This window comes from Chanos chanos, chromosome 14, assembly GCF_902362185.1.
Source record: "Chanos chanos chromosome 14, fChaCha1.1, whole genome shotgun sequence".
NCBI lineage: Eukaryota > Metazoa > Chordata > Actinopteri > Gonorynchiformes > Chanidae > Chanos > Chanos chanos.
Window position 1 is genome coordinate 5,141,798 of NC_044508.1, and position 22,344 is coordinate 5,164,141.

Consider the following 22,344-nt stretch of genomic DNA (forward strand, 5'->3'; position numbering starts at 1 on the left):
CTCTCTCTCTCTCTCTCCCGCTCCTGCTCCCCCCGCTCTCTCTGTCTGTCTCTCCCTCTCTCTCCGTCTTTCTCTCAGAATATCACCATGTCATTTCTCTCTCTCTCTGCTCCACCTTATCTTTCTTCTCTCCTCTCGCCACATGCTCTCCACCTCTTGTCTGCTCTTTCTCTCTCTCTCTCTCTCTCTCTTTCTCTCTCTCTCTCTCTCTCTCTCTCTCCCTCTCACTCTCTCTCTCTCTCTCTCTCTCTCTCTCTAAGCTGTGGTTAGTGCTAATGGTGTCCAGAGCAGACGTGGGTGTGGGCAGAGAGAAATAAGATTGGACTCTCTGTGTTCAATAACTCCATTGGGGGGGGAAGCCGCTCTATCTCTCTTCCTTTCTCTTTCTGTGTCTCTCTCTCGCTCTCTCTGTCTGCCTGTCTCTCTCTCTCTCTCTCTCTCTCTCACTCTCTGTCTCTCTCCTGATGTGATGTTTGAGGACACTTGTAATAGAGTTAGTGCTTTCAATCAAAAATGACCTCCTCTAATTGGCTAGGTAAGAGATGGCAGGTGATGTGATTAAATACACGCTTGTTTTTCTCTGCTGCAGAAATCTCGGGTCATGAGGGAAATATAACAGATGCATATGAAACAGGAAACAAAAACGGTTTAACATGTTAGGAAACCAGGTACATTCCATGAAGTAATTGCTCAGTCATTTTACAGTAAATATCAGCTCAGCTGTTTTTGTTTTGTTTTTGTTTAGTTTTTTTTTTTTTTTTAAATCTCAACTAGAAGAATTCAGCAGGCTAAATGTCACTCAGTCAGGGTGTTATATGCAATTTTTCATGCTGCATGGAGAGAGAGAGACAGAGAGTGAGAGAGATGGGGAGCGGGTAATAGGGTGTGTGTGTGTGTGTGTGTGTGTGTGTGTGTGTGAAAAAGCAAGAGAAAGAGAGGGATTGGTTCTGTGTGTACGAGAGGGAATATGTGCATGGTTATCCATATGTGTGTTTGTGTGTGTGTGAGTGAGAGAGAAAGAGAGAGGTTGTGTCTGTGCGAGTTTGTGTGAGAGAAAGAGAGACCAAACAGAAAGAGGGAGAGAGAGAGAGAGAGAGAGAGAGGGAGAGGATGTTGTCTGGTCTGGCGGGTGCGTCGTGTATTATGACAAGGGTAAGAATAATACAATTGCAACAGCTACCCCTAGAGAACAGAGTGTAATCTCGTCTGAAGGGAATAATCCCGTGTTTTGGTTTATTCCTCTCCTCTGCTGTCCGTCCTTGACAGTGGCATGCCATAAACTCTCTCCTTTATACTGTTGTTTGCTATTGATTCTAAAAAAAAATATATATTTATTTTTTTTCTTCATTTTGTCACTTCACAAGCCTCACAACAAAGAAGTGTACATAGAAGTGAATTATGGGTACCCGAAGCAAATTTGAAACTATTTTATTAATTTTAATATATATATATTTATTTTTAGTGTGTATAACACCTAACTGCATTCTGCTTTATGTTCTACCCGGAGAATAATTTCATCCAAGAAAGAAAAAAAAAAAAGTTTTTCACTGTCCCAGATTTCTTTGCGGAGTAAGTTTATTTTTCTCCCGTCTCTGGTTTGCGGTCTCTTCTCAAATAAATCGACTTTGTATTGTATTTCCTGTCATCCACACACTCTGTTTTTGATCCTTCAGGGGAAAATGTAATCTCTCCAGCAGCTGCATTTGCCTGTGGGTTTCAGAGTGACTCACAGAGCTTTTTACACACACACACAGACACACTTATCAACACACACATACACACACATATGTATACGAGCACACATGGACATATGCATACACACACACGCACACACACCACACTGTCCCTCTCTCTCTCTCTCTCTCTCTCTCTCTCTCTCTCTCCCTATCTCTCTCACTCAGTATAGAGCTGTTCCAGGTAGACCTGTGCTGTACAGTGTGCTGTGTCTATGTCCTCAGAGAGTTTGCTAAGGAGCGTGAGCGGGTGGAGAAGCGGCAGGAGTTCCTGAAACTGCGCAGACAGCAGCAGATCGAGAGAGAGCTCACCGGTTACCTGGAGTGGATCTGTAAGGCAGGTCAGAACCACGCGCTCACTCCCACTGTGACCCCACTGGGGTACAGGCACTCACTGTAACAGGAGGGGTTCGGAAACCCCCCGAAGTCAGTTTAACTGAAAATGAAACATCCGCCTTTTCTAGCGAGAAGATTCTGGAAGGGCATTTTTGACGTGTTCTGGCAAGTCCTAGAACATGCAGTGTTACAGAAGAGAAGCCAGTTTATAAGATACAAACGTTTACATCAAACTCAGCTGAGTTGAATTAACTCTGAGTGTGTGTAAATCTACAATCTGCAATGTTGAGGGTGAGTTATGTGAAGACTATTAATGAATGTAAATTATGTCTAAAACTGGATATTATACAGCCCCTGCAAATTTTGTGTGTAAGAAGAGACTCAACTTTTATTTCTATGCAGTGTGTACGTAGCGTTGTTATATTTGTTTTCCTGTATTTTTTTTTTTCATTGCTTTTAAAAAATATTTTTGGAACTACTTCTTTAATTTGTTTCATGAAACAATCTCTAGCCTGTCCTAATCTCCTGTGAGTAGCACCATGGTAACCACACGTGCCCTCTGATTGGTCCACCCGCTGGCCCTCGGCGTCTCAGCTTTTCCGTGACTTGCACTTTTCCCCTGCCTCATACGAGAGAGAGAGAGAGAGAGAGAGAGAGAGAGAGAGAGAAAAAGAGAGAGAGAGGGAGAGAGAGAGAGCGCTTTGGGAAGTTCGGAATATACATGAGGGGAAAGTTCTTTCCAGGACATGTAACACGCATCAGTTTTAGGAGAACACCTGTCTTTGTACTGATCTCATTTAGTTATGCATCTAACCAAGCTGTAAGCGAACAGCCTAATCGAACACCCAGTCCAAAAAAAAAAAGGTTCACTTTCTCGCTCTTCAAAGAACCACAGCCAGCGTTGATGGCTTTGGGTAGCTCATTGTAATATAAAGAGAGACCAGTCAATTAGATTAGGAGATTTTCTGTAACGGCCTTCTGATGTTTTCACAAGCCTTTTCCATCAGCTGAGAAGATAATTAGAGAGACGCCAGCATGCGGCATTGTTCACTCTGTTTACCTGCTACCTTCCAGTGCTATGTATTAGAGCAGTAATTGGCTCAGATAAGAAAACCTGCACTCAGTGGCCTTGGCCTTGCTTTGATACATTGTAGCGTGAAGTCATCATGTTCCAATAGCCCACCTGCAGCTGATGATGAATACTGCTGTGTTTTTCCCCTGTCAACAGCTTTGTCCTGTCAAGAAAGAAAACGTGTCATTTTGAGTTCAGACCGATTTTGCGTATATTTTTTGCGTGGTCATGTGCATGTTTGTGAGGGTGTGGGGTAAAATCTGGAATGCATGCCTGTTTTAGGGTCTCAGATCTGACAGGCGCTTGTTGATTGAGTTTGATATTGAATACTGATCTGGAGTCGGTAAGAGAGTCGAAGGACAGGTAACTCTATCTGTGATTCTGTAGGACTGCAGTGTATCGGATTCCCTTCTTTCTGTTTCTCAGAGGAGGTCATGTTAGCTGAAGAAGACAGGAACGCAGAAGAGAAGTCGCCTCTTGATGGAGCGTGGTATAGAAGGAAGTGCAACAATCCAGGTGAGAGAGAGACAGTGAGAAAATCTTTATGTGATGGAGCTGGAGGTAATTAAGGCAAACTGAGCTGCACATTAAATTGATTAAACATTCTAACCATTCCCAGATGTCACAGGTCATTCTATTCATTGATATCTCAGAATGCCTGCACTGGAATATTACTGTGATGGAATGCTGTTGTTGTGGCAAACTGCAATATAACTGCCGCCACTAGGTGGAGTATAACATCTGTTATGACGGGTTGTCTTGTTAAATTTGACATTCTCTTTTGCGTTCAGTCTTGAAACGAGCCAAGAAAAGCAAGAACGACCTCATCAATGCAGAAGAGGGGGAGGATCACTTCACAGACATTTCGTCAGTTGGTAAGGCTAACGCCTACAACTTTCCAAGCTACAGCAGATGTGACTCAGGCTTTTTTTTTTTTTTTTAGTCATGAACGCTCTTGCTTTTTGTCTTATTTACTCCCCCACTTTTATTTTACCCATGACAACACAGCATTTCTGTTTATTTGAAACATTATTCAGTTAAAGCGCAGTTTTCAGCGTTTTCAACAATACACCCAAAATGGTAATTAGACTCCAGTCTTTGACCAGCCGAGACTTGGTTGGACTCTAGTTGGATTTAGCGGAAGAGTTGACCTTTAAAAGTGAAATATGATAATAGTTTGTTCAAAACCTTATTTATCACGGAAGCTTTCTCGTACAGAGATCTCTCTAATCTCTCGCTAGCGCAGCTTGACCATAAAAACGGGTATGGAGAAACCGAAAATTAGAGCCAAGTTTTCCAGGGCTTGCTTGATTATAGAGAAAGTTAAAAAAAATGTGTTTTTTTTTTTTTTTTTAAATCTGAGCATGGGAGCAGGGAGTGGGTACATAGTAAAGGAGAAGAGAGGGAGAAAAGGAAAGGAGCTTGTGACATTCCATTCAGTTTATGAGGCTTCACCGGAGTCCAATTTCCAGATGAAAATAGCTTGTGAAATGAGGATAATTCCTCAACTCTCTGAGGATGACTAATGAGATGGTAATAGGGTGATTTTTCACCTTCACTCGTTTTTTTTCCTTTTTTTTTTTTTTTGCGGGTCGTCCTGACATTTCAGCTCAATTTGAGTTACTTGACAGTTTAATATAGTACAGATACTGGAGGGCAGAGAAAGATTATAACACAGAGCACGGAATAATTGAAAATCGCCCCCCAGCTACTGATCCTAAGTCAGTTTTTACTTATGTTCTCCAATGCATATATTTAGATGTCCTGAGTGAAAAAAAGTGGTATTTAAAGTTTAGTTTTTGTGGTACACTTGAAGAACAATTACACTTTAGGTTTTTTTAAGACTAGTTTTATCCTGCCCTTTCATAAAATTAAAGTTAGCATTAGTTGCGTGATGTGCAGCTGTAGCAATTTAAGTCCTTAAGGGTTAATTATAATGTATTATACATATTTAACAGCTCAACAACTGAAACAACAGCTTAGAGAAACATTGTCACATATTTGACAACCATGCAACTTGTACTTTCTCAAACATTTCATAATCTGATATAATTTTGATAAATTCTATGTTTTTTTTAATTAGTATTTAATTTAATTAATTAATTAATTTTATTTTACTGTCTAATTTAGGTATTTTCGCCAGTCATAACAGTGTTGAAAAAGAATTCTTAAAGACATGCAAACCATTTTTAAACGCAGTGACTTTATCGCCAGTACGTGGTTTTTTTTTTACCCACTGCACCCCAAGGCTCTCCGTTCGCCCGGGCCAGCGTGAAAAGCAGCAAGAACGAGAGCTCGTCGTACTTCCGACGGAAAGAGAAGAGGATACGCTTCTTCATCCGTCGCATGGTGAAGGCCCAGAGCTTCTACTGGACGGTGTTGTGTCTGGTGGGACTTAACACGATGTGCGTGGCCATAGTCCATTACGACCAGCCCGACTGGCTCACCAACGCCCTGTGTAAGTCGACGACGGATGCCAGATTCTTCCTTTCCTTTTTTCCTTTTCTTTTTTGAAAAAATTCCTAGGATATTGAGAATGTTGAGTGTTGTTGTTTACCCTGAGTAGCTGCGCTGATGCGTTGTTTGTACAGTAATTGAGCGGCCTTGGATAAATGAGCTGTCATTCCTGACAGTGTGTTGATGAACGCCGATGGTTCTTTTTGGCAGATTTGGCAGAGTTTGTGTTCCTGGGCTTGTTTCTCATAGAAATGAGTCTTAAAATGTATGGACTGGGGCCCAGGAGCTATTTCCACTCCTCCTTCAACTGCTTTGATTTTGGGGTGAGTTGCCCTGGATCTCTGGATCTTTTCAGATTCTCATTCCGTTGTCTCGGGTAGTGGACCTCAGTCTGCTCTGAGAATTGAAAAAAAAAGTATCAAAACGGATTAGCAAAATGCCCCACTGAATCTTTGCAATACCTGCTGAAAAACATTTTTTCATAAACTGGACCCTGGACGAGTTTTAAGTTCTTCGTCCATTTTTCCAATAATTTCTCTTTCTGCTCTGTTATCTTCTTTGTGTGTCTATCTGTCTATCTATGTATCTGTCTGTCTTTCTGTTTGCTCATTAGACATTTTCTGCATGTTTTTGAAATGTTGCTGTCATAACGTTTCGGCTAAGATATATCCAGCACTAGTGAAGCCTACAAGTAAAATTGCACCTAATTCCTTCTAAATGTTCATCTATGGACTCTTGAGTCCTTTAAGGTATTTGTGACTGCAGCGTATGTTTTCTTTGCTTGGCCCCCAGGTGATTGTGGGAAGTATTTTCGAAGTTATTTGGGCTGCCATTAAACCTGGAGCCTCGTTCGGCATCAGTGTGTTACGAGCTCTCCGTTTACTGAGGATCTTCAAGGTCACAAAGTGAGTACCTCCAAATACCTCTGCTCACCTTGCGTTTCCCTCCCTATCGCGTTTCGTCTACTGTACGTTCAACCGTGTTATCTTTCCTAAACCGAGTTATTCTTAATGACATATCGATCGATGGAAAAAACCTTTTGTTGATGGACCGTCTTTGCTGGAATGTTCCGTTAGGTACTGGAACTCTCTGAGGAACCTTGTGGTGTCTCTGCTTAACTCCATGAAGTCCATCATCAGCCTGCTCTTCCTCCTCTTCCTCTTCATCGTTGTGTTTGCTCTACTGGGTATGCAGTTGTTCGGAGGACAGTAAGTACTCCTTTGGTGTGGCCTCCATTCCTAGCAAATACATTTGGGGTTTTACTCTGTTCTGGGAAAGCATTATTTAAAGCTTCCATAGATGACACCACCTTCTTTTTACTGTTGTCATCGACAGCTGTGTGGCCTTCAGGTATTTGTTCCAAAGATGCAGTCGCCAAAGCGTTTGATAGCGCTAATTAGCTATCGTAGTCAAAGATGTGAGCTAATTAGTTGTATCAGACGGGAACAAAAGCTTGGAGCACGCACAGACATCAAAAACAATAATGAGTATTACTGAACTAGACCTTAACTATGTGACTATAATCACACTGAATGAATTGTCAGCTCACCAGTCATTGGTAGGGCCAAATGACAGCAATAAGCTTTTTCAGGTGAATTGGCATATGCACAATCCTAGGGTAAGTGTGTGACATACTTACAGACTGCTGTGTGTGGCATTGTCAAATGATATGTTCACTTTTATTTCCCCCATAACTGATATTTCCCGTCACTGTTTATTTCACATGTACTTTTTTTTTTTTTTTTGCTATCAAGGACACACAAATAATCCTCCTCACTGGCTCTGCTGGATGTCTGTTAATGCTGATGGGTGATATTTGCCAGACGGAATTTTCTCTTCGTTTAAGGGGGAGATCGAAGAAAATCGAAGTCGCTTTAAAGTTTTCTCGTCTCTTCGTCGATTCGACTCCTTTATTTAAGCTTCAGCATTTCATTCTCTCTCTCTCTCTCTCTCTCTCTCTCTTTCTCTCTGTCATGTTAACAAACATGGGAGCATTCCTGGGAAAACAAAAGATTGAGTTTCTCTGTTTTTTCCATGAATTATTGATTTCGACTCCTCAGTGAAGGAGATGCCTTTTGTGATCCCTATCACGCGTTAAAGGCATAAACATTGAGCCATAGCAGAACGTTACGTTATTTGGATATACAAATGCACTGAGGCTGGATAGAAAGAGAGGACGCCCGGGAACCCCGGCGGGCAGGGTTTTTTTTTTTTTCTGCTCGGACCGACTCCCAGGGGCGTGGATTGGCACTGTCTGTCCGCATTGATGTTCAGCGGCTTGAAAAATTGCTTCTTTGTTGCACTGGCGCTCTCACTGTTTTGGATTCAGGAGACACAAATAGGTTCTACTGTCCACAGACATGATAAACTCACTGTCACATCCATAAAAAGTCACTTTCAGAGACAAGGTTGATGGTTATTTATGCTGTCTGAGAGAGAGAGAGAGAGAGAGAGAGAGAGAAAGATAGAGAGAGGGAATGTCGAAATATCAAAAGATGTGGAATGTAAGATGTAGTAACACTCACTTCTATCTGTGGGACCATAACAGAACACTTAACATGAAATCCTTGAAGATACATAGAAGATACATACCTGGTTGTAATTTCTATTATATTGTTTGTTATTATTTTAAATGTCATTTCAAGTGGTCTAAATGGCAGAATGCAGTTGCAATGATGTTTCAGTGTTGGGACCTGCGATATATGAAGTGTTCTCTGTGGCATATGTATGTGTGTTTTTGTTACACTGTACTCCTTCATTTTATAACAGGTCGGTAATTAAACGTGTAATAAGCATGTAATGACAGCCATTACAGCCTGCTGTTAGTAATGTAAGAAAAGCGTTATTAAGGATGCTTCATACGAATTGGAACCCAGTTGCTGTATTGTTATGTCACAATTAAATGTAACGGAATGTAAAGTACGCCCAAATGGGAGGGCGGGGAAAGTTCATGTGCAGAAATCCTCGTGGGTCTTCCTCTGACATCTGATATGCATAGAATAAAAATAGCAACCGCAGAGCAGGTACCATGAAACACACCACTGCTTAACGCCACCTGAGTCTTGGTGTGTTTCTCCATCATTAACCTAGTGAAAACCTAGATTACTGACCTCAGTGGAAATCTCGCATTGCGCTGTGCAACACCTGTTTCTTTGACTTCATGCTAGAACAAAGAACAACAGAAGTATGTGGCGGGGGTGGGGGGAGCCATCTTTTTCTCTTCCCCAGAAAACTTGTATTTATTAGAGAATTTCTCATATTTTTCACCTCTCTTTGTAGCCAGATAATTAGGTCCCCAAAGATATCCTGAGAGCATTTGAGAACATACCAGAGTGATAAGCAGTGGAATATGAGTGTGTCTGCGTATGCCCTGTGTATGGCTATTTTAGCAGACTTTCCACACGCGTTTGATGGAGCTCTTTATAAGAGTGAAAATTCACCCAGACATGTATTACAATAAAATATGTATAATTTAAGATTTTTTTAAAGAAAATTAATCAAGAACTACTGTGAAATATGCTTTATTAAAGGCACTGTGCTGTGCTAGTTAGATCTCTACTACACAAAAACAGGATTTTTTAATGAATGTTGTCTTACACTGATATTTTATTTACTTATTTACTTACTGTTGTTTAAGGCAAATTGTCAGTGCTTTGTGCATTCACATTGTTTGTTATAGACAGCAAAGAATGACTGACAAGATCTCTCTCTCTCTCTCTCTCTCTCTCTCTCTCTCTCTCTCTCAACTAGGTTTAATTTTGAAGATGAAACTCCAACAACAAATTTCGACACCTTTCCTGCTGCCATACTCACTGTGTTCCAGGTAACGGTGACCTTACATTTCTCAGCATGACTATAAAGCCTTGTGCTCCCTTATTGACATGATTTATGCGTACATCAATGAAAACTCGTTTATTTCACACGTGTAGATACTTACAGGAGAAGACTGGAATGAAGTCATGTATCGTGGGATAGAGTCACACGGCGGCGTCAGAAAAGGAATGTTCTCCTCTGTCTACTTCATTGTTCTGACTCTGTTTGGGAACTGTATCCTTATTTCAGTTTTCCTGATGGGGCTCCTACCAGAGCACAAATGCTGGCAAAGATGCTAACTAATGCTGATGCTAACGCTACAATCCTATTGTTACACTGTTTTAAAGATTTCGTCAGTTGTAATCTCTCTTAGTGGAATTTGAGAACACACATAGAGCTTGGTTGTCTCAAATAACATTTGATAAGTATAAATAAGTTTTATGTTACTATGTGTTAAAACTGAATGTAGCTAATAAGCTAATCTCACAGCCTTAAAACAGTGTCATGTCACCCATTTGTAGAAATGTTGAAATAACATTTTTTCCCTACCATCTTTTAAACAAATGTTAATTTTGTCCAAAGCTGAAAGCTCTATCTGGGTTTGTCCTGACAACACGTCCGATCAGACACCCTTCTCAATGTCTTCTTAGCCATCGCCGTCGACAACCTCGCTAACGCGCAGGAGCTCACCAAGGTACAGACTCAGCCTCCGGCTCTAAATCACGCTGTATAACAAAAATAAATCTGTCCTTATTTTTTTATTTTATTTATTTATTTGTTTATTTATTTATTTTTACTGATGTCATGTGAATCTCTGTCGTCGTGTTTGTGTTTGCGGAATTAAAGAGGAAACGACCCTATCTCTGTCGGCAGCTATATTTTATTGGCTCCATAACCCTGTCTGTGTTGGAGCTCTTGTGCACTGAGTGATGTTTGTCGTGGCCAGTAAGTCAAAGTAATGAAACGATTGGCCAATAGCTGGATTTATGGCTATACATTAATACCGTACCTACAGTACAGAACCATATCCTGACTGGCCCTCTGCCCCTGTCGGGGTGGACAGCAAAGGTCGTGATTTGTTGCTGGTGGTATTGCTAATTATGATATGACCATTAAATTAACTCTTCCTGGGTTTCCCTGTCTCTCTCTCTCTCTCTCTCTCTCTCTCTCTCTCTCTCTCTCTCTTTCTCAAATGCTTTCTTACTTTCTTTCTCCATCTGGCATACTTAAAATGATTCTCTCTTTCTCTCTCTCTCTCTCTCTCGTATGCTCTCTCTCTCTTTCTCAAATGCTTTCTTACTTTCTCTCTCCATCTGGGATAATTAATATGACTCTCTCTCTCTCTCTGTTTCTCCTCTTTCCCTGGCAGGATGAGGAAGAGCAGGAGGAGGCCATCAGTAAAAGGCTGGCTCTCCAGAAGGCCAAGGAGGTGAAGGAGGTCAGCCCAATGTCAGCGGCCAACATTTCCCTCACGGCGTAAGTCCAGACACGAGGCTGGATCTCCTCCCTCACCCTGCTTCACCCCTCTGCCCCCTCACAAATATCAACACAGATTACCCACTCTGTGTTTCAGTCTCTCTCCCTGTGTTTTCTCTCTTCACATATTCTTGTGTGTTTGATGTGTATGTAAGCGCGCGTATGTGTGTGATTAATTCAGTGTATTTCATTGGTTTTTACAATCTTAATTCAAACATGTGTGTGTGCCTGCATCTGTGTGTGTGTGTGTGTGTGTGTGTGTGTGTGTGTATGTGTGTGTGTGTGAGTGGTGGTGTCAGAAGATTTTTAGTTGGTGCTGCAAATCTGTGTCGAAAAAAAAGAAAAAAGAAAAAAAGAAAATAGACATCCACCCGCTAGAATAACATGCGTGGTTTTAGCTCTTTCATTGATCAAGCTGTGTGTGTAGATCACTTGGCCAGGACGGTTTTACGCTCGCGGTGAGTGATGCGTCTTAGACAGCACGGTCAGAGAAAGGTGTGGCTAAGAGATGAACAGATTGAATTCCAAATGAAGCTATCAGTCACTTTTCTCTCCTCTGCAGTGTGAAACGTGTGTATGACTTTGAAACCGGTTCAGGTGGGAACAGAAACAGAGTCCGAATATTCTACTGTGACACTTTTGACTTTTTCTCCCCTCTCTGGAGTCTAGAACTTTTTGGTTTGTTATTTTTAAATTTGTTGTCAGAGGGTCACATTTTGATATTACTCTGTTACCAGTATTGAATTTACAAAACATTTTTCCTTCTCAGATTTTTTACTGATTTGACAGCACTTCTTCCTAGCTAAAGACAGCCCCTTGTTTATTGATTATGTAAAACCAACGAGAGTTCCCTAAAAAAAACCCCTCCAAAGAACATAAACGTCACCCTGAAGGTAAAATGTCTATGTAAATGTCATTTATTTCTTTCACTGCCACTTGTTTATTTAAAAATGATTTTTTGGTTTTGGAACGTCTGACATTGTCTGTCTTGTTTGTTGATTTTCAAAATCCCTTTCAGTTAAACTGTGTGGGAGGCGGAGTTAGAATCAGATTGACTGACAGATGCAGTTCTACCTCTCTGTTCTGTTTTCATGTTTTTTCTGCCCTTTCCCTGTCTTTTTTTGTTTGTTTGTTTGTTTGTTTGCACGTGCAGTTTTGCAAAGCAAAACCGAGGAGTGGTGTCTTCCAGCTCCTCTGTGTCCAGCCATCATTCACTGTGAGTTTTTCCTCTCTGTTTAACAATCCTTTCTTTTCTTTTTCTCCTTTTTTTTTCTACTTCAGACCTCTGTCTTCTGTGGAAATGAGCTGAGTACTGTTGTAATGAGGGGCTAGACTCTGGTAAATGTGTGTAACCTTCAGGTGTCAGTCATTTGTGTAAGATAGGACTTATCACGGAGGGCACTTTGACCCTGAATGTGATTTACAGGCTTCATTTAGATGGAAAGACGCTGATATTTCGGTGAAACATGAAATGATCAGTAATGGCTGATTTTTTAACTGAACACTTAGGTCTGTCCGAGCTCACACTGTCCTCTTCACTTTTTCTACACTGTTTTGTGTCATCCACATCATTCAAAATGGATTAAATGAATTTTTTTGCCATCAATAAAAAAAAACCCCCCAAAAAAAACACAATTTCTCATAGTAACCCCATAACGAAAACACGTTTTCAGAAAGTTTTGCCATTCCGGCATTGTCTTGGCTGTGTGCTTCGTGTAGTTATCGTGCTGAAAGGTGAATCTTCGCCCTAGTCTCTCTGGAGCAGGTTTTTCTTTAACAGCCTCTCTGTCTTTGGCTCCGTTCATCTTTCCCTCATTCCTGTCCAGTCTCCCAGTCCCTGCCTCTGATACACATCCCCACAGAATGATGCCGCTTCATCATAGAAAATCTGCCAACATTTTCTAAGAATTATGTTTTCACGTTGTCATTATGGGGTACTGTGTGTTGACTGATAGCCAAAAAAAAAAAGTTGTTTAATCTATCTGAACGAATTTGATACCGCAGTATGTGTGGAAAAAGTGAAGGGAGTGTAATTGTATTCTGAAGGCACATATATGCATTTGTGTTTGTTCTTACGAAAAATGCCTAACGCGATTTTACCGACCCTCAGAGCCTTCAGTCTTCCTCAGTCGGGTGTTTTGCATTTGTGGCCCTAATTAGCTTCTCACCAGCTTGCTGCTCCTGGCTTGTGCCTGTAGCTTCGAAGGCGACCGTCTGTCTGTGTATGAATGAGCCACTATACTAGAGTCTGTGGCTGATTTTTAATGAGACTTTGGTCCCAAAGGGTCGGCTCTGTGCTCTTGGAATGGAAGTCACCTTTGGCGATCCCCCACATATATCCAATTATAGAATTAAAACATTTCAACATGCGGCATTATGATGTCATCGTTCTAGAATGTGCCGGAACTACTGATATGTTTTTGGTACTCAGTAGATTCTAAAATGCAGTCAGAATGTTAGCGCTGTGACCTTTGAAGGTATGCCTGTATTTTTGAGTATATCTGTCAAACTTATTGAAGTTTCAGCGAAGATCTTTTCTTTTCTTTTCTTTTCTTTTCTTTATGTACTTCATGACCCATTGCTCTACAGTGAGTGCTTTGCTGAATTGTTTATTCGTTTAAATCAGTGCAGTGGACAGAAAGCATTCGTTTTAAGGGGTTTTGCACTCTGGTACCAACAATGTGTGTGTGTGTGTGCGTGCGTGCGTGCGTGCGTGTTTCCTTTAATTGTCCTTAATTTCAGTTCTTCTTTCAGTATAGTGAGCTCTTTGTTCTCCCATCATCTTCTCTGTCAACCATGTGATTCTCTAATGCCTTTCTCTACTTGTTCATGCCTTCTTCTCATAATTGTCTCTTTGTCTATTAACTTGCTGTGTGTTTCTTAGAGAGAGACCCAAGTCTTTCCTTATGTGTGTGTATGTGTTCTTATCGTCTACCCCTGTGTGTGTGTGTGTGTGTGTGTGTGTGTGTGTATGTATGTATGTGTGTGTGTGTGTGTGTGTTTTAGGAGTTATGTAAGCTCCCCTGCTCATCCCTTCTTGAGGTAAAGGTACCGTGTAGGACCCACTAGTGGCTGTGGCCCACATCTCTGACATACATTCATACACACTCATGCACACCTGCACACACATACACACCTACACATTCATAAGATGTCACAGGGTTCGGAGGGTTGGTGCGGAACGGACCCTGAACTGCTCATTCCTGTTGCCCCTCATCCATCTCCTCCATTTATAAGCTCACCCAAGGTTTACCCTAATGTCCCCACCTTCCCCACACAATGAGGGTCGAAACCATGGTAACCGCCTCTCGGCATTAGACAGGCAGAGGAGACCGCTGGGGGATATTACCGCTGCCTTCTCTTTTCAAGCAAGGCTGTTCAAGGCAGAAAAGTGTTCGGTGAAATTTCAGGATCGTTGTAAAAAAGCAGCAGTAAACCAATGAAATGATGACAGGATAGGGGTGGGGTGGGGGGTGGGGGGAGCATGTATGTATTCTCTACTGTTCTTAGTTAAAACTCTGACTGTCAGCTCTATTTTTTTTTTTAATTAGCTGGAGATGAATCTTAAAAAAAAGATCAAAATCAAAGTTAGTTATATAGTTTAATTGTACACCACCTGATCCCAGAGGGGAGCTGGGTTATACAACCCCGTTTCTCACAGTCAGAATGACTGCAGGGTTGTTGGAGAGTGGTTTAACGCTGGATCTGTGGGTGTCAAATTTAAAAGTGATTAACTCAGTCTCATTGCTTACAGCCAACAACAAAAAAACCTCATCGCTCTTATCACTCAGCGGTTCAGTTGCAGGGAGTGGTGTGGTCAGTCCACCAATTTATACCCCACACGTTAACTTTAATTGTGTGTCGGTGCCATAGATATGAAATTAAATAGGATTATTATTAGGGTTATTATTTTTATTGCATGGCCAAGAGGTAGCATAAAAATGGGAAACAAAATAACTCAACCCCTGAAGGACGCCACATATAATGGGGAAAGGGCTTGATAATAAATAAATAAATAAATGAATAAATAAATAAAAACAAACCGTGCCAGTGGAGGCTAAGAACTGTGAGACGACACTGAAGCTAATTAAATCTGTATCCCTAACAACTGGCTACTTGCAAAGGTAGTCGGTCCGGACGGAATGATCTGCTGTATGGAAATCAGTGCTTAAGGTCTAAAGGAACCAGGACACCGCAGCTACCTTCAGAGGCGCTTAAGATCCAGGCTGTTCGTTTCCGGGTTTAAAATATCTCTGCTAATATGTATTAAGACAAGTCACAAACTGCTCAGGCAAACATCCTCACAAGAATCTTTTACAAAAATGACCCCCGGTACCGTTTAAGGGGTAGCGAGACGCGGTTTCTTCAAAAGACGCTGGAGCGAAGAACAGTGAAAGCATGAGGAGGAGGAGGAAGGGCCGGCTGCCACAGTGCTATTAATACCAGCGAGCATGTCAAGCTAGATCGTCTCCATCTGGCCCTTAAGTAATGTGGTGGAAAGAGAAGATCCACAGGGTGAGCTGGGGCTATCATGTGTCCCGTGGCGTCTAATGGGTCAGAAGCCGGACCAGGCCCAAAATCGCGCGCCGGCGTTTGGAACGCGTTTAAACAGTGTGTGTGTGTGTGTGTGTGTGTGTGTGTGTGGGGGGGGGGAGGAAACGTGAGCGCCGATATCGACAGTCCAGTTAAGAGAGAAAAGAGAAGCGAACTGATCACGTATTTTAGAGGAAGAACCCAGACAGCCTTTTGAAGGAGTGTTAAAAATGACATCAATGGTGTTAAAAATAAATATTTAAAAAAATTCTAAAAAGTGAGACTGCAGGTATGTTTCATCTGCAAAAAAAAGTGGTTTTCTCTTCATGTTTTACTGCACCATTAACTTTAACATATATTTATGATATATTTTATATATAATATACGTTAATAAATTATACATTAATATATAACAAATGTATAATCACTGTTTTAAGGGGAAAATGACAAAGTATGAAAAAGAAACGTTTAATCCAGTTCAGCTGTAATCAAAGTCTAGAAGGTGGATGAACAACTCATAAAGATGCTGTGACTGATTCTGGTTGTGCAATTTTGTGGCTCAAATTCAAGCCTTTGGAAAATTTGATGGCCCACAAAAGAAATTAGCTGTTAATCATTTAGTTTTTTTTTTAAACCTTATACGGGCTAGGCGGGGCACCGTAATTAACAAAGACAGCCCTGCTCTGCAGGCACCGTCACGTCAGCGTCGACTTCAGAACCTTCAAAAGCGACATCACAGCCAGCTGTGAATTCTAGAACACATAGAACCTTAGAACTTTAGCCCAACCACAGTTGGTGGGCCCTCCTTTGTGGGCATGGATCACTGACTGCTAAAGATCTGGGATGCACGGTCCAACCATGAAAAACCATCCTCCATAACCAGCATGGTTCAGCATGTCACGCTTTTCAGTTTCGCACAGTCGTGGTCAAGTTTTGTAAAAAAGAAACATCCATAGAGACCTTCTTTTCATCTGTAAAAAAAAATGTCTTCAAATATGTTGCTCCTTTTAGGACGTCCTTTCATGGCAGTCCTCACAGATCAGACTTATTCAATATAATAAGTCAATAATTCAGCGTTCAGCATATGAGGTATCCTAACCTCAAACATGTTTTATGATAGAGCTGTATGTTTTGATCAGGAAAAAAAAAACATTTACTCAAAAATATGAACCTTTCACAACCCCTTTCTTTATGAGAAGGCTAAATTATTGAAAACATTCTTCATGAACAAAAGAAAGAGCATATTCAGAAGATATCTCTCTTGTCTTCTTAAAGTATGGCAATTCATAAAGGATACCTGGTGATTAAAAAAGACAACAACTTTAGACTTCAGTCATCAATCGTTTTAAAATTAATGACACAACTGCAAATGATTTTCTTCCTCAGTACAACGGAGAGGATATCGTCTTAATGTAAAAGGTGGTCTTCACATGGATGGAAAGATGTTTTTCTCAGTTCTTAGTCTCAGTTTTTCCTCCTTGCTGGAAACCCAGTGATAGTTGCATTTCACATCTGAGTCTTGACGTCAAACCTAAGTTCTCTTCTCCTCTATCCAGCAAAGAGCAGCAGCGGTCCCTGAAGATGATGTCGGTATGGGAACAGCGTACGAACCAGATCCGGAAGCACATGCGGGCCAGCAGCGAAGCCCTGTATGCGGAGGACCGGCCCGCTTGCGTCTCCTCCAACCTCCATCTCCGCACCGATGTCAAAACCCACTTAGATCGCCCCCTGGTGGTTGAGCCACGCGACGGCCCGATAAGGTCCCACAGCGGGTGGGACAAACCCAGGGAGGCGGGCACTCTTGAGGACGCGGAGACGCCCGTGGAAGCCCCGCCCCCCTCGTCGACCGCGACGGGCCACCCCCGCAAGCACCACCGTCGCCGCGAGCGACCGTCCGGAGACGCCCAGGAGAACAGCGAGAACGGGACGACCAGAGAGGGGCGCCATCACGTGCATCACAGCCGAAGCAAAGACCACGACGGAACAACGCGGTGCAAAGACGGAAAGAACGAGAGAAGCCGGAGCCGGGAGGGGGGCCGGAGACACCATCACCAAAGCTCAGTGGACGAAGGAGGAGGAGGAGGAGGGGGCGGAGCTGTTACCGCGGAGAGGGAGCACAAGCATCATCACTCCCACCGACAGAGCCGGGAGGGCAACGGAGTGGTCAGCAGCGGCGGGAGCAGGGGGGAGAGGAGGTCGCGACACAAAGAGGGGTCAAGGTCAGGTACCAGGGAAGGGGAACGAGGGTCACAGGGAGAGAACGGGGGCAGCGGAGGTCGCAGAAGACACCGGCCTCGCAGCAGCAAAGCCCAGTCGACGCTAGAAGGAGGAGAGGAAGAACGGAGGGAAAACGGAGAGAGAGAAGAGACCAAGGGACACGGGCACAGGTTAAACTGAGATTGTTTATTGACAATCACGATTATTGTTTACTGGCACACAGTAAACACTAAAGTTATAGTTGCCTACAGTGACATGTCCTGGACCACTTCAGTATTCCATATTAAAATATGATTTTAGTAACGTGACAGATGGTATAATGTAACATGTCAATCCATACTGTAATATTAGTCATAAATACGCTGACGTCAGTTTAATGTTGCATGTGTGTTGATAGAGTGCTCTTGTGCTGGTTAACAGGCATATGGAGTCAGAGGGGGACAGTTTGGCCATCACGCCTCAGCAGGCTCCGGTGGGGAACAGGTGGGGTCTGGATAAGGCGGAGGACTCGGACAACCAGCGCAACGTCAACCGAACGGGTCAGATGGGCGTTCACATCCCTGTCACCATTACCTCTCCACCCGGAGACACGACCCTTATACCCAGTTAGTGCTGCTCTCCCTCTGTCCCTCTCTGTCTTTCTCTCTTTCTCCCCCCCCCTCTCTCTCTGTCTCTCTGTCTGTCTCTCCCTCTCCCTCTCTCTCTCTCTCTCTGTCATTGTGAGAGTGTGAGAGTGGTGTAGTCTGAATGGTGGTTTTTATGGTCTTTGCCCCATTATTCTTATTTGTAGATTTACTGATGCATGACTGAGATACATTGTGTTCTTTGTGCAAATAAGTCTAAGCCGCGAACTCTGAAAACATGAAAACTAAGTGTCGTAACATTTTAAGTAAGTAAGTAAATAAGTAAAAATGCTGTTGCGGGATTGTCAGCTCTGGAAAGTATGAGAAAGGCAGAAATAGATGTTTAAAGACCTGGGTTGCTACAGCTTTTTGAAGTGACCAAACATAACAATATTGAGTTATTCTCAACGGTTTTCTTGTTGGCCTTAGTGCAAGCGTTGTTTACTGTTTACTGATGTGCTGAGGTTTTAAATCTGACTGTTCCTTTTTTTTAAATTTTATTTTATTTTTGGTTTTTCACTGTTTGCTGATTTGCAGACACGACACTAAATCAGAGCGGACTAAAATAGACTAGCTTAGACTAGACTGGCAGATCATGGTATGGTGCTGACTAAAGGAGTGAGAGGTTCTCTCTGGTCCACAGTGAACAGTATAGACAGTGAGACGGCGCCCATGACAGAGGAGAAGAAGAACCTGGACGAGCTGAACCAGAGCCGCCCACGACCCATCCTACCCTACAGCTCCATGTTTATCTTCAGCCAGACCAACCCGTAAGCCTGTGTGTGTGAGCGTGTGTGAGTGTGTGTGTGTGTGTGTGTGTGTGTATGTGTGTGTGTGTGTGTGTGCATGTGCGCGTGTGTGAGTGTGTGTGTGAGTGTGTGTGTGAGTGTGTCTGTGTGTGTGAGTGTGTGTGTGTGTGTCTGTGTGAGTGTGTGTGTTTGTGTGTGTGTGTGTGTGTGAGTGTGTGTGAGTGTGTCTGTGTGTGTGAGTGTGTCTGTGTGTGTGAGTGTGTGAGTGTGTGTGTGTGTGTCTGTGTGTGGGGAGTGGTGTGGTTGCAGTGTTTTATGATGCAAAAGCTACGCTTATACCGAAAGCAGACCATAGTCCTTTTTTTTTTTACTTCATCCCTAAATGCCATCTTTCATTCAAAATCCGTCTCTCCTTCCAAACAAATTTCATTCATTCCAAAAACAAAAACAAAAACAAACAGAACAAAACCAGAAGACCCTCAGACACTCAGATGTTCCTGTGAAGCACTGTAAAAAAGAATCACACTCTTTTCACAGTCTTTACCATGACTTTGTCTGTGCGTCTCTGCATAACATGGTTAAAAGATTAAAAAAAAAAAAAACCTTTCTATTCTGTGGCAACCTTCCAAGAATATCTCACTTACTAGATATACACAGCCACATTTCCTTATTGCCTTTATGGAACGTCCTAAGCAAAAAAAAAAAAAAGGCTGTAAAGTTTGAGTACGGGTCTTTAAGGTGAATGAGTTTCCTTCCAGTTCAAACTTGTTTGTCGTTAAATACGAGTGGCCTCTTTGCTTATAAACCATTGCTTTTAAACGCTATCTGTGAAGAGTCAGCGAGCAGACACAGCGTGTGTCGAACCCACTGCTGTTTCCCTCCCCCCTGTTGTGTTTTTAGATTGATGTGTGAGTGGTACATGGGTGGAGTCTGTTTCACCTGAGTTGAATGGATAAATGCTTTAATGATACGAAAGTGAGGAGATGCACTGGTGTTGAGGTATAATGCAGTTCAGGTCTGGTCCATACAGTATGCTACGGTGTAGGCTTTTGTACAAAGGAAAATGATTTGATATGATTATACTGATTGTCACATATTTAGACGAATGGGTTACGTGGTGCTATCAAAAAGTACCATAAGTTATCAGATTATGCCCCGAAATGTTCATAGAAATGATAGAAAATTTAAAATAGTAGAGATACTGTCGCCCTAGACCCATTGCTACTTCTATAAGTCCTCAAATTCCTTGTCTATAAAGTTATAGAATTTTGTTTTGTCTTGAAACAGGACTGCTAAGTAACTGAGGGTCATAAATGAGGATCACAGAAGATAACTGAATGTTATGTTTTTATTGTGAATTATCTGACAGAAACACACTGTGGCTGAAGTTTGTGAGTGTGTGTGTGTGTGTGTGTGTGTGTGTGTGTTGTGGGTGTGTCTGCCCAGGGTGAGGCGTTTGTGTCATTACATTGTGAGTCTGCGATACTTTGAGATGTGTATCCTGGTCGTCATAGCGATGAGCAGCATCACTTTAGCTGCAGAGGACCCTGTCCACGCTGAAGCCCAGCGCAATAAAGTGAGTCTCTCTGTCTGTCTCTCTCTCTCTCTCTCTCTCTCCCTCCCTCTCTCTCTCTCTCTTTTCTCTTCCTCTTTCTTTCTCTCTCTGTCTTTGTCTCCTTCTTTCTTTCTTTCTTTCTTTCTTTCTGTCTTTCTTTCTCTCAGTGCTTGTTTTATTCACTTCAGTTCTAATGACAAAATCTATCCAAAATTAATTTGTTCCACTGTGCCAGGGCCATATTCATAAAGCATATTGTCTCGTCTTAAAGAGTAAAACCAGCGACATGTAAGTGTATATAAGAATATTCTGGTTTTCAAAGTAGATGTAAAGGATTCGTTTAAATTCCTTCCAGAACATTAAAAAAACATATTTATGTCATCTGTCAAGTCCAACTGTTGAAGAGGATTCAGCTTAAAAATGTTTAAAAAGCATTTTTGTTTTTTTGTTTTTTTTCCAACAGGTGCTGAAATATTTGGATTATGTCTTCACGGGTGTTTTCACTTTTGAGATGGTGATTAAGGTAAGATGCTTTTTGAAGAAAATTTAGTCATTAACCTGTTGGGGATGGACCTTTGATTTTTAAAAAAAAACCTCCTCTTTGTGAGAATTACATCTACGAACTCTTAACAGTTCTCCCTGTGACCTGAGCCCCGTTTCTTAAACATCGATCTAACCATTTCACGTTGATGCTTTTCCGGAGAGTTCTACTCTGCCCTACAGATGGTTGCACAAAGCGACGTTTGATACTTTTCCAAAAGAGATTTTGAAACTAAGACCGATCCGCTCAGCTTATTTCGTGACTGAAAAATCCGAGTCGTTAACGAGAATGTTAACCTGTGTTTGTGGTATCGTGACTTTTGTCGTAAAAAAAAATTAACGTCCGTGCATTTTCTCCTCTCCTTCAACGAGATGGTCGACCTGGGCTTGCTGCTCCACCCTGGTTCCTATTTCCGTGATCTGTGGAACATTTTGGACTTCATTGTGGTCAGTGGCGCACTGGTGGCTTTTGCATTCTCGTAAGTTTTTTACTGCTGTTTTTTTTTTTTTTTTTAATATCTGTTTCCTGCCAAAGCTCATAAAGACATCCCGAACATCGAGTGCACTATAAGATCAGACAACATGACACAATCTTTTTTTTTTTTTTTTTTTGTATTAGCAGATTAGCCATACATGTGGACTGTAGCGTATGAAATTGTGATGTTTATGAATCCGAGTCCTTCTCCGTGTGTCATACCTGTTCAGTTCTGTAGCTCAGGTGAGAGTAATATCTGCCACATGATACACTGAACACCGAACACAAGGGCAAGCTTTGATTGTAGCTGATTTGCATATTCCCCTGGCATGTTGTTCTCATTGGCCCATTCCCTGAAGTTCTGAGTCTATTTCTGTCATTGATTGGATGGTTACTGTTTGGTTAATGTTCTCCCTCCATTTTGTTATATGTCAAAGAGAGAACTTTTGCAGGACTTTCCTCAGGGGTTGTTTCAAATTATATTCTGAAGACGTTGACACTGTTCCTTTTGGGTTTTTGCAATTTAATGCAATGTCAAGAAACGTAAAGAAAACAAGATGAAACTTTCATTTCCTCTGAAGCTGCATAAACTCAACAAAAGCACCGTGGTGACAGTACCAAACTCTGTTTTATCTGCTCATGAGTCTCCATAGCAACTGTTTGTTTACTTGCACATTGCAAACATATACAGTTTTTCAGAGAGTACGTTTTTGAAATTGCGTTATATTTAGAATCTAGTCATTACATCCAATATGGAGTTACCAA

At 41.9% G+C, this 22,344-nt stretch overlaps 1 protein-coding gene across 1 annotated transcript in view; it reads left to right on the top strand.

Annotated features, from left to right (window-relative positions):
• The window catches only part of cacna1ba (calcium channel, voltage-dependent, N type, alpha 1B subunit, a), a 90,711-nt gene that overhangs the window by 40,120 nt on the left and 28,247 nt on the right, over nucleotides 1-22,344 (top strand). Inside the window, exons 8-25 of the mRNA XM_030791761.1 lie at nucleotides 1,959-2,074; nucleotides 3,568-3,657; nucleotides 3,933-4,014; nucleotides 5,379-5,599; nucleotides 5,809-5,921; nucleotides 6,391-6,503; nucleotides 6,675-6,806; nucleotides 9,349-9,421; nucleotides 9,528-9,645; nucleotides 10,038-10,105; nucleotides 10,781-10,887; nucleotides 12,041-12,083; nucleotides 16,957-17,807; nucleotides 18,058-18,242; nucleotides 18,904-19,030; nucleotides 20,456-20,585; nucleotides 21,028-21,087; nucleotides 21,477-21,583. Coding sequence (XP_030647621.1) covers nucleotides 1,959-2,074; nucleotides 3,568-3,657; nucleotides 3,933-4,014; nucleotides 5,379-5,599; nucleotides 5,809-5,921; nucleotides 6,391-6,503; nucleotides 6,675-6,806; nucleotides 9,349-9,421; nucleotides 9,528-9,645; nucleotides 10,038-10,105; nucleotides 10,781-10,887; nucleotides 12,041-12,083; nucleotides 16,957-17,807; nucleotides 18,058-18,242; nucleotides 18,904-19,030; nucleotides 20,456-20,585; nucleotides 21,028-21,087; nucleotides 21,477-21,583 — 2,736 coding nt within the window. The remainder of the gene's footprint in view (nucleotides 1-1,958; nucleotides 2,075-3,567; nucleotides 3,658-3,932; nucleotides 4,015-5,378; nucleotides 5,600-5,808; nucleotides 5,922-6,390; nucleotides 6,504-6,674; nucleotides 6,807-9,348; nucleotides 9,422-9,527; nucleotides 9,646-10,037; nucleotides 10,106-10,780; nucleotides 10,888-12,040; nucleotides 12,084-16,956; nucleotides 17,808-18,057; nucleotides 18,243-18,903; nucleotides 19,031-20,455; nucleotides 20,586-21,027; nucleotides 21,088-21,476; nucleotides 21,584-22,344) is intronic.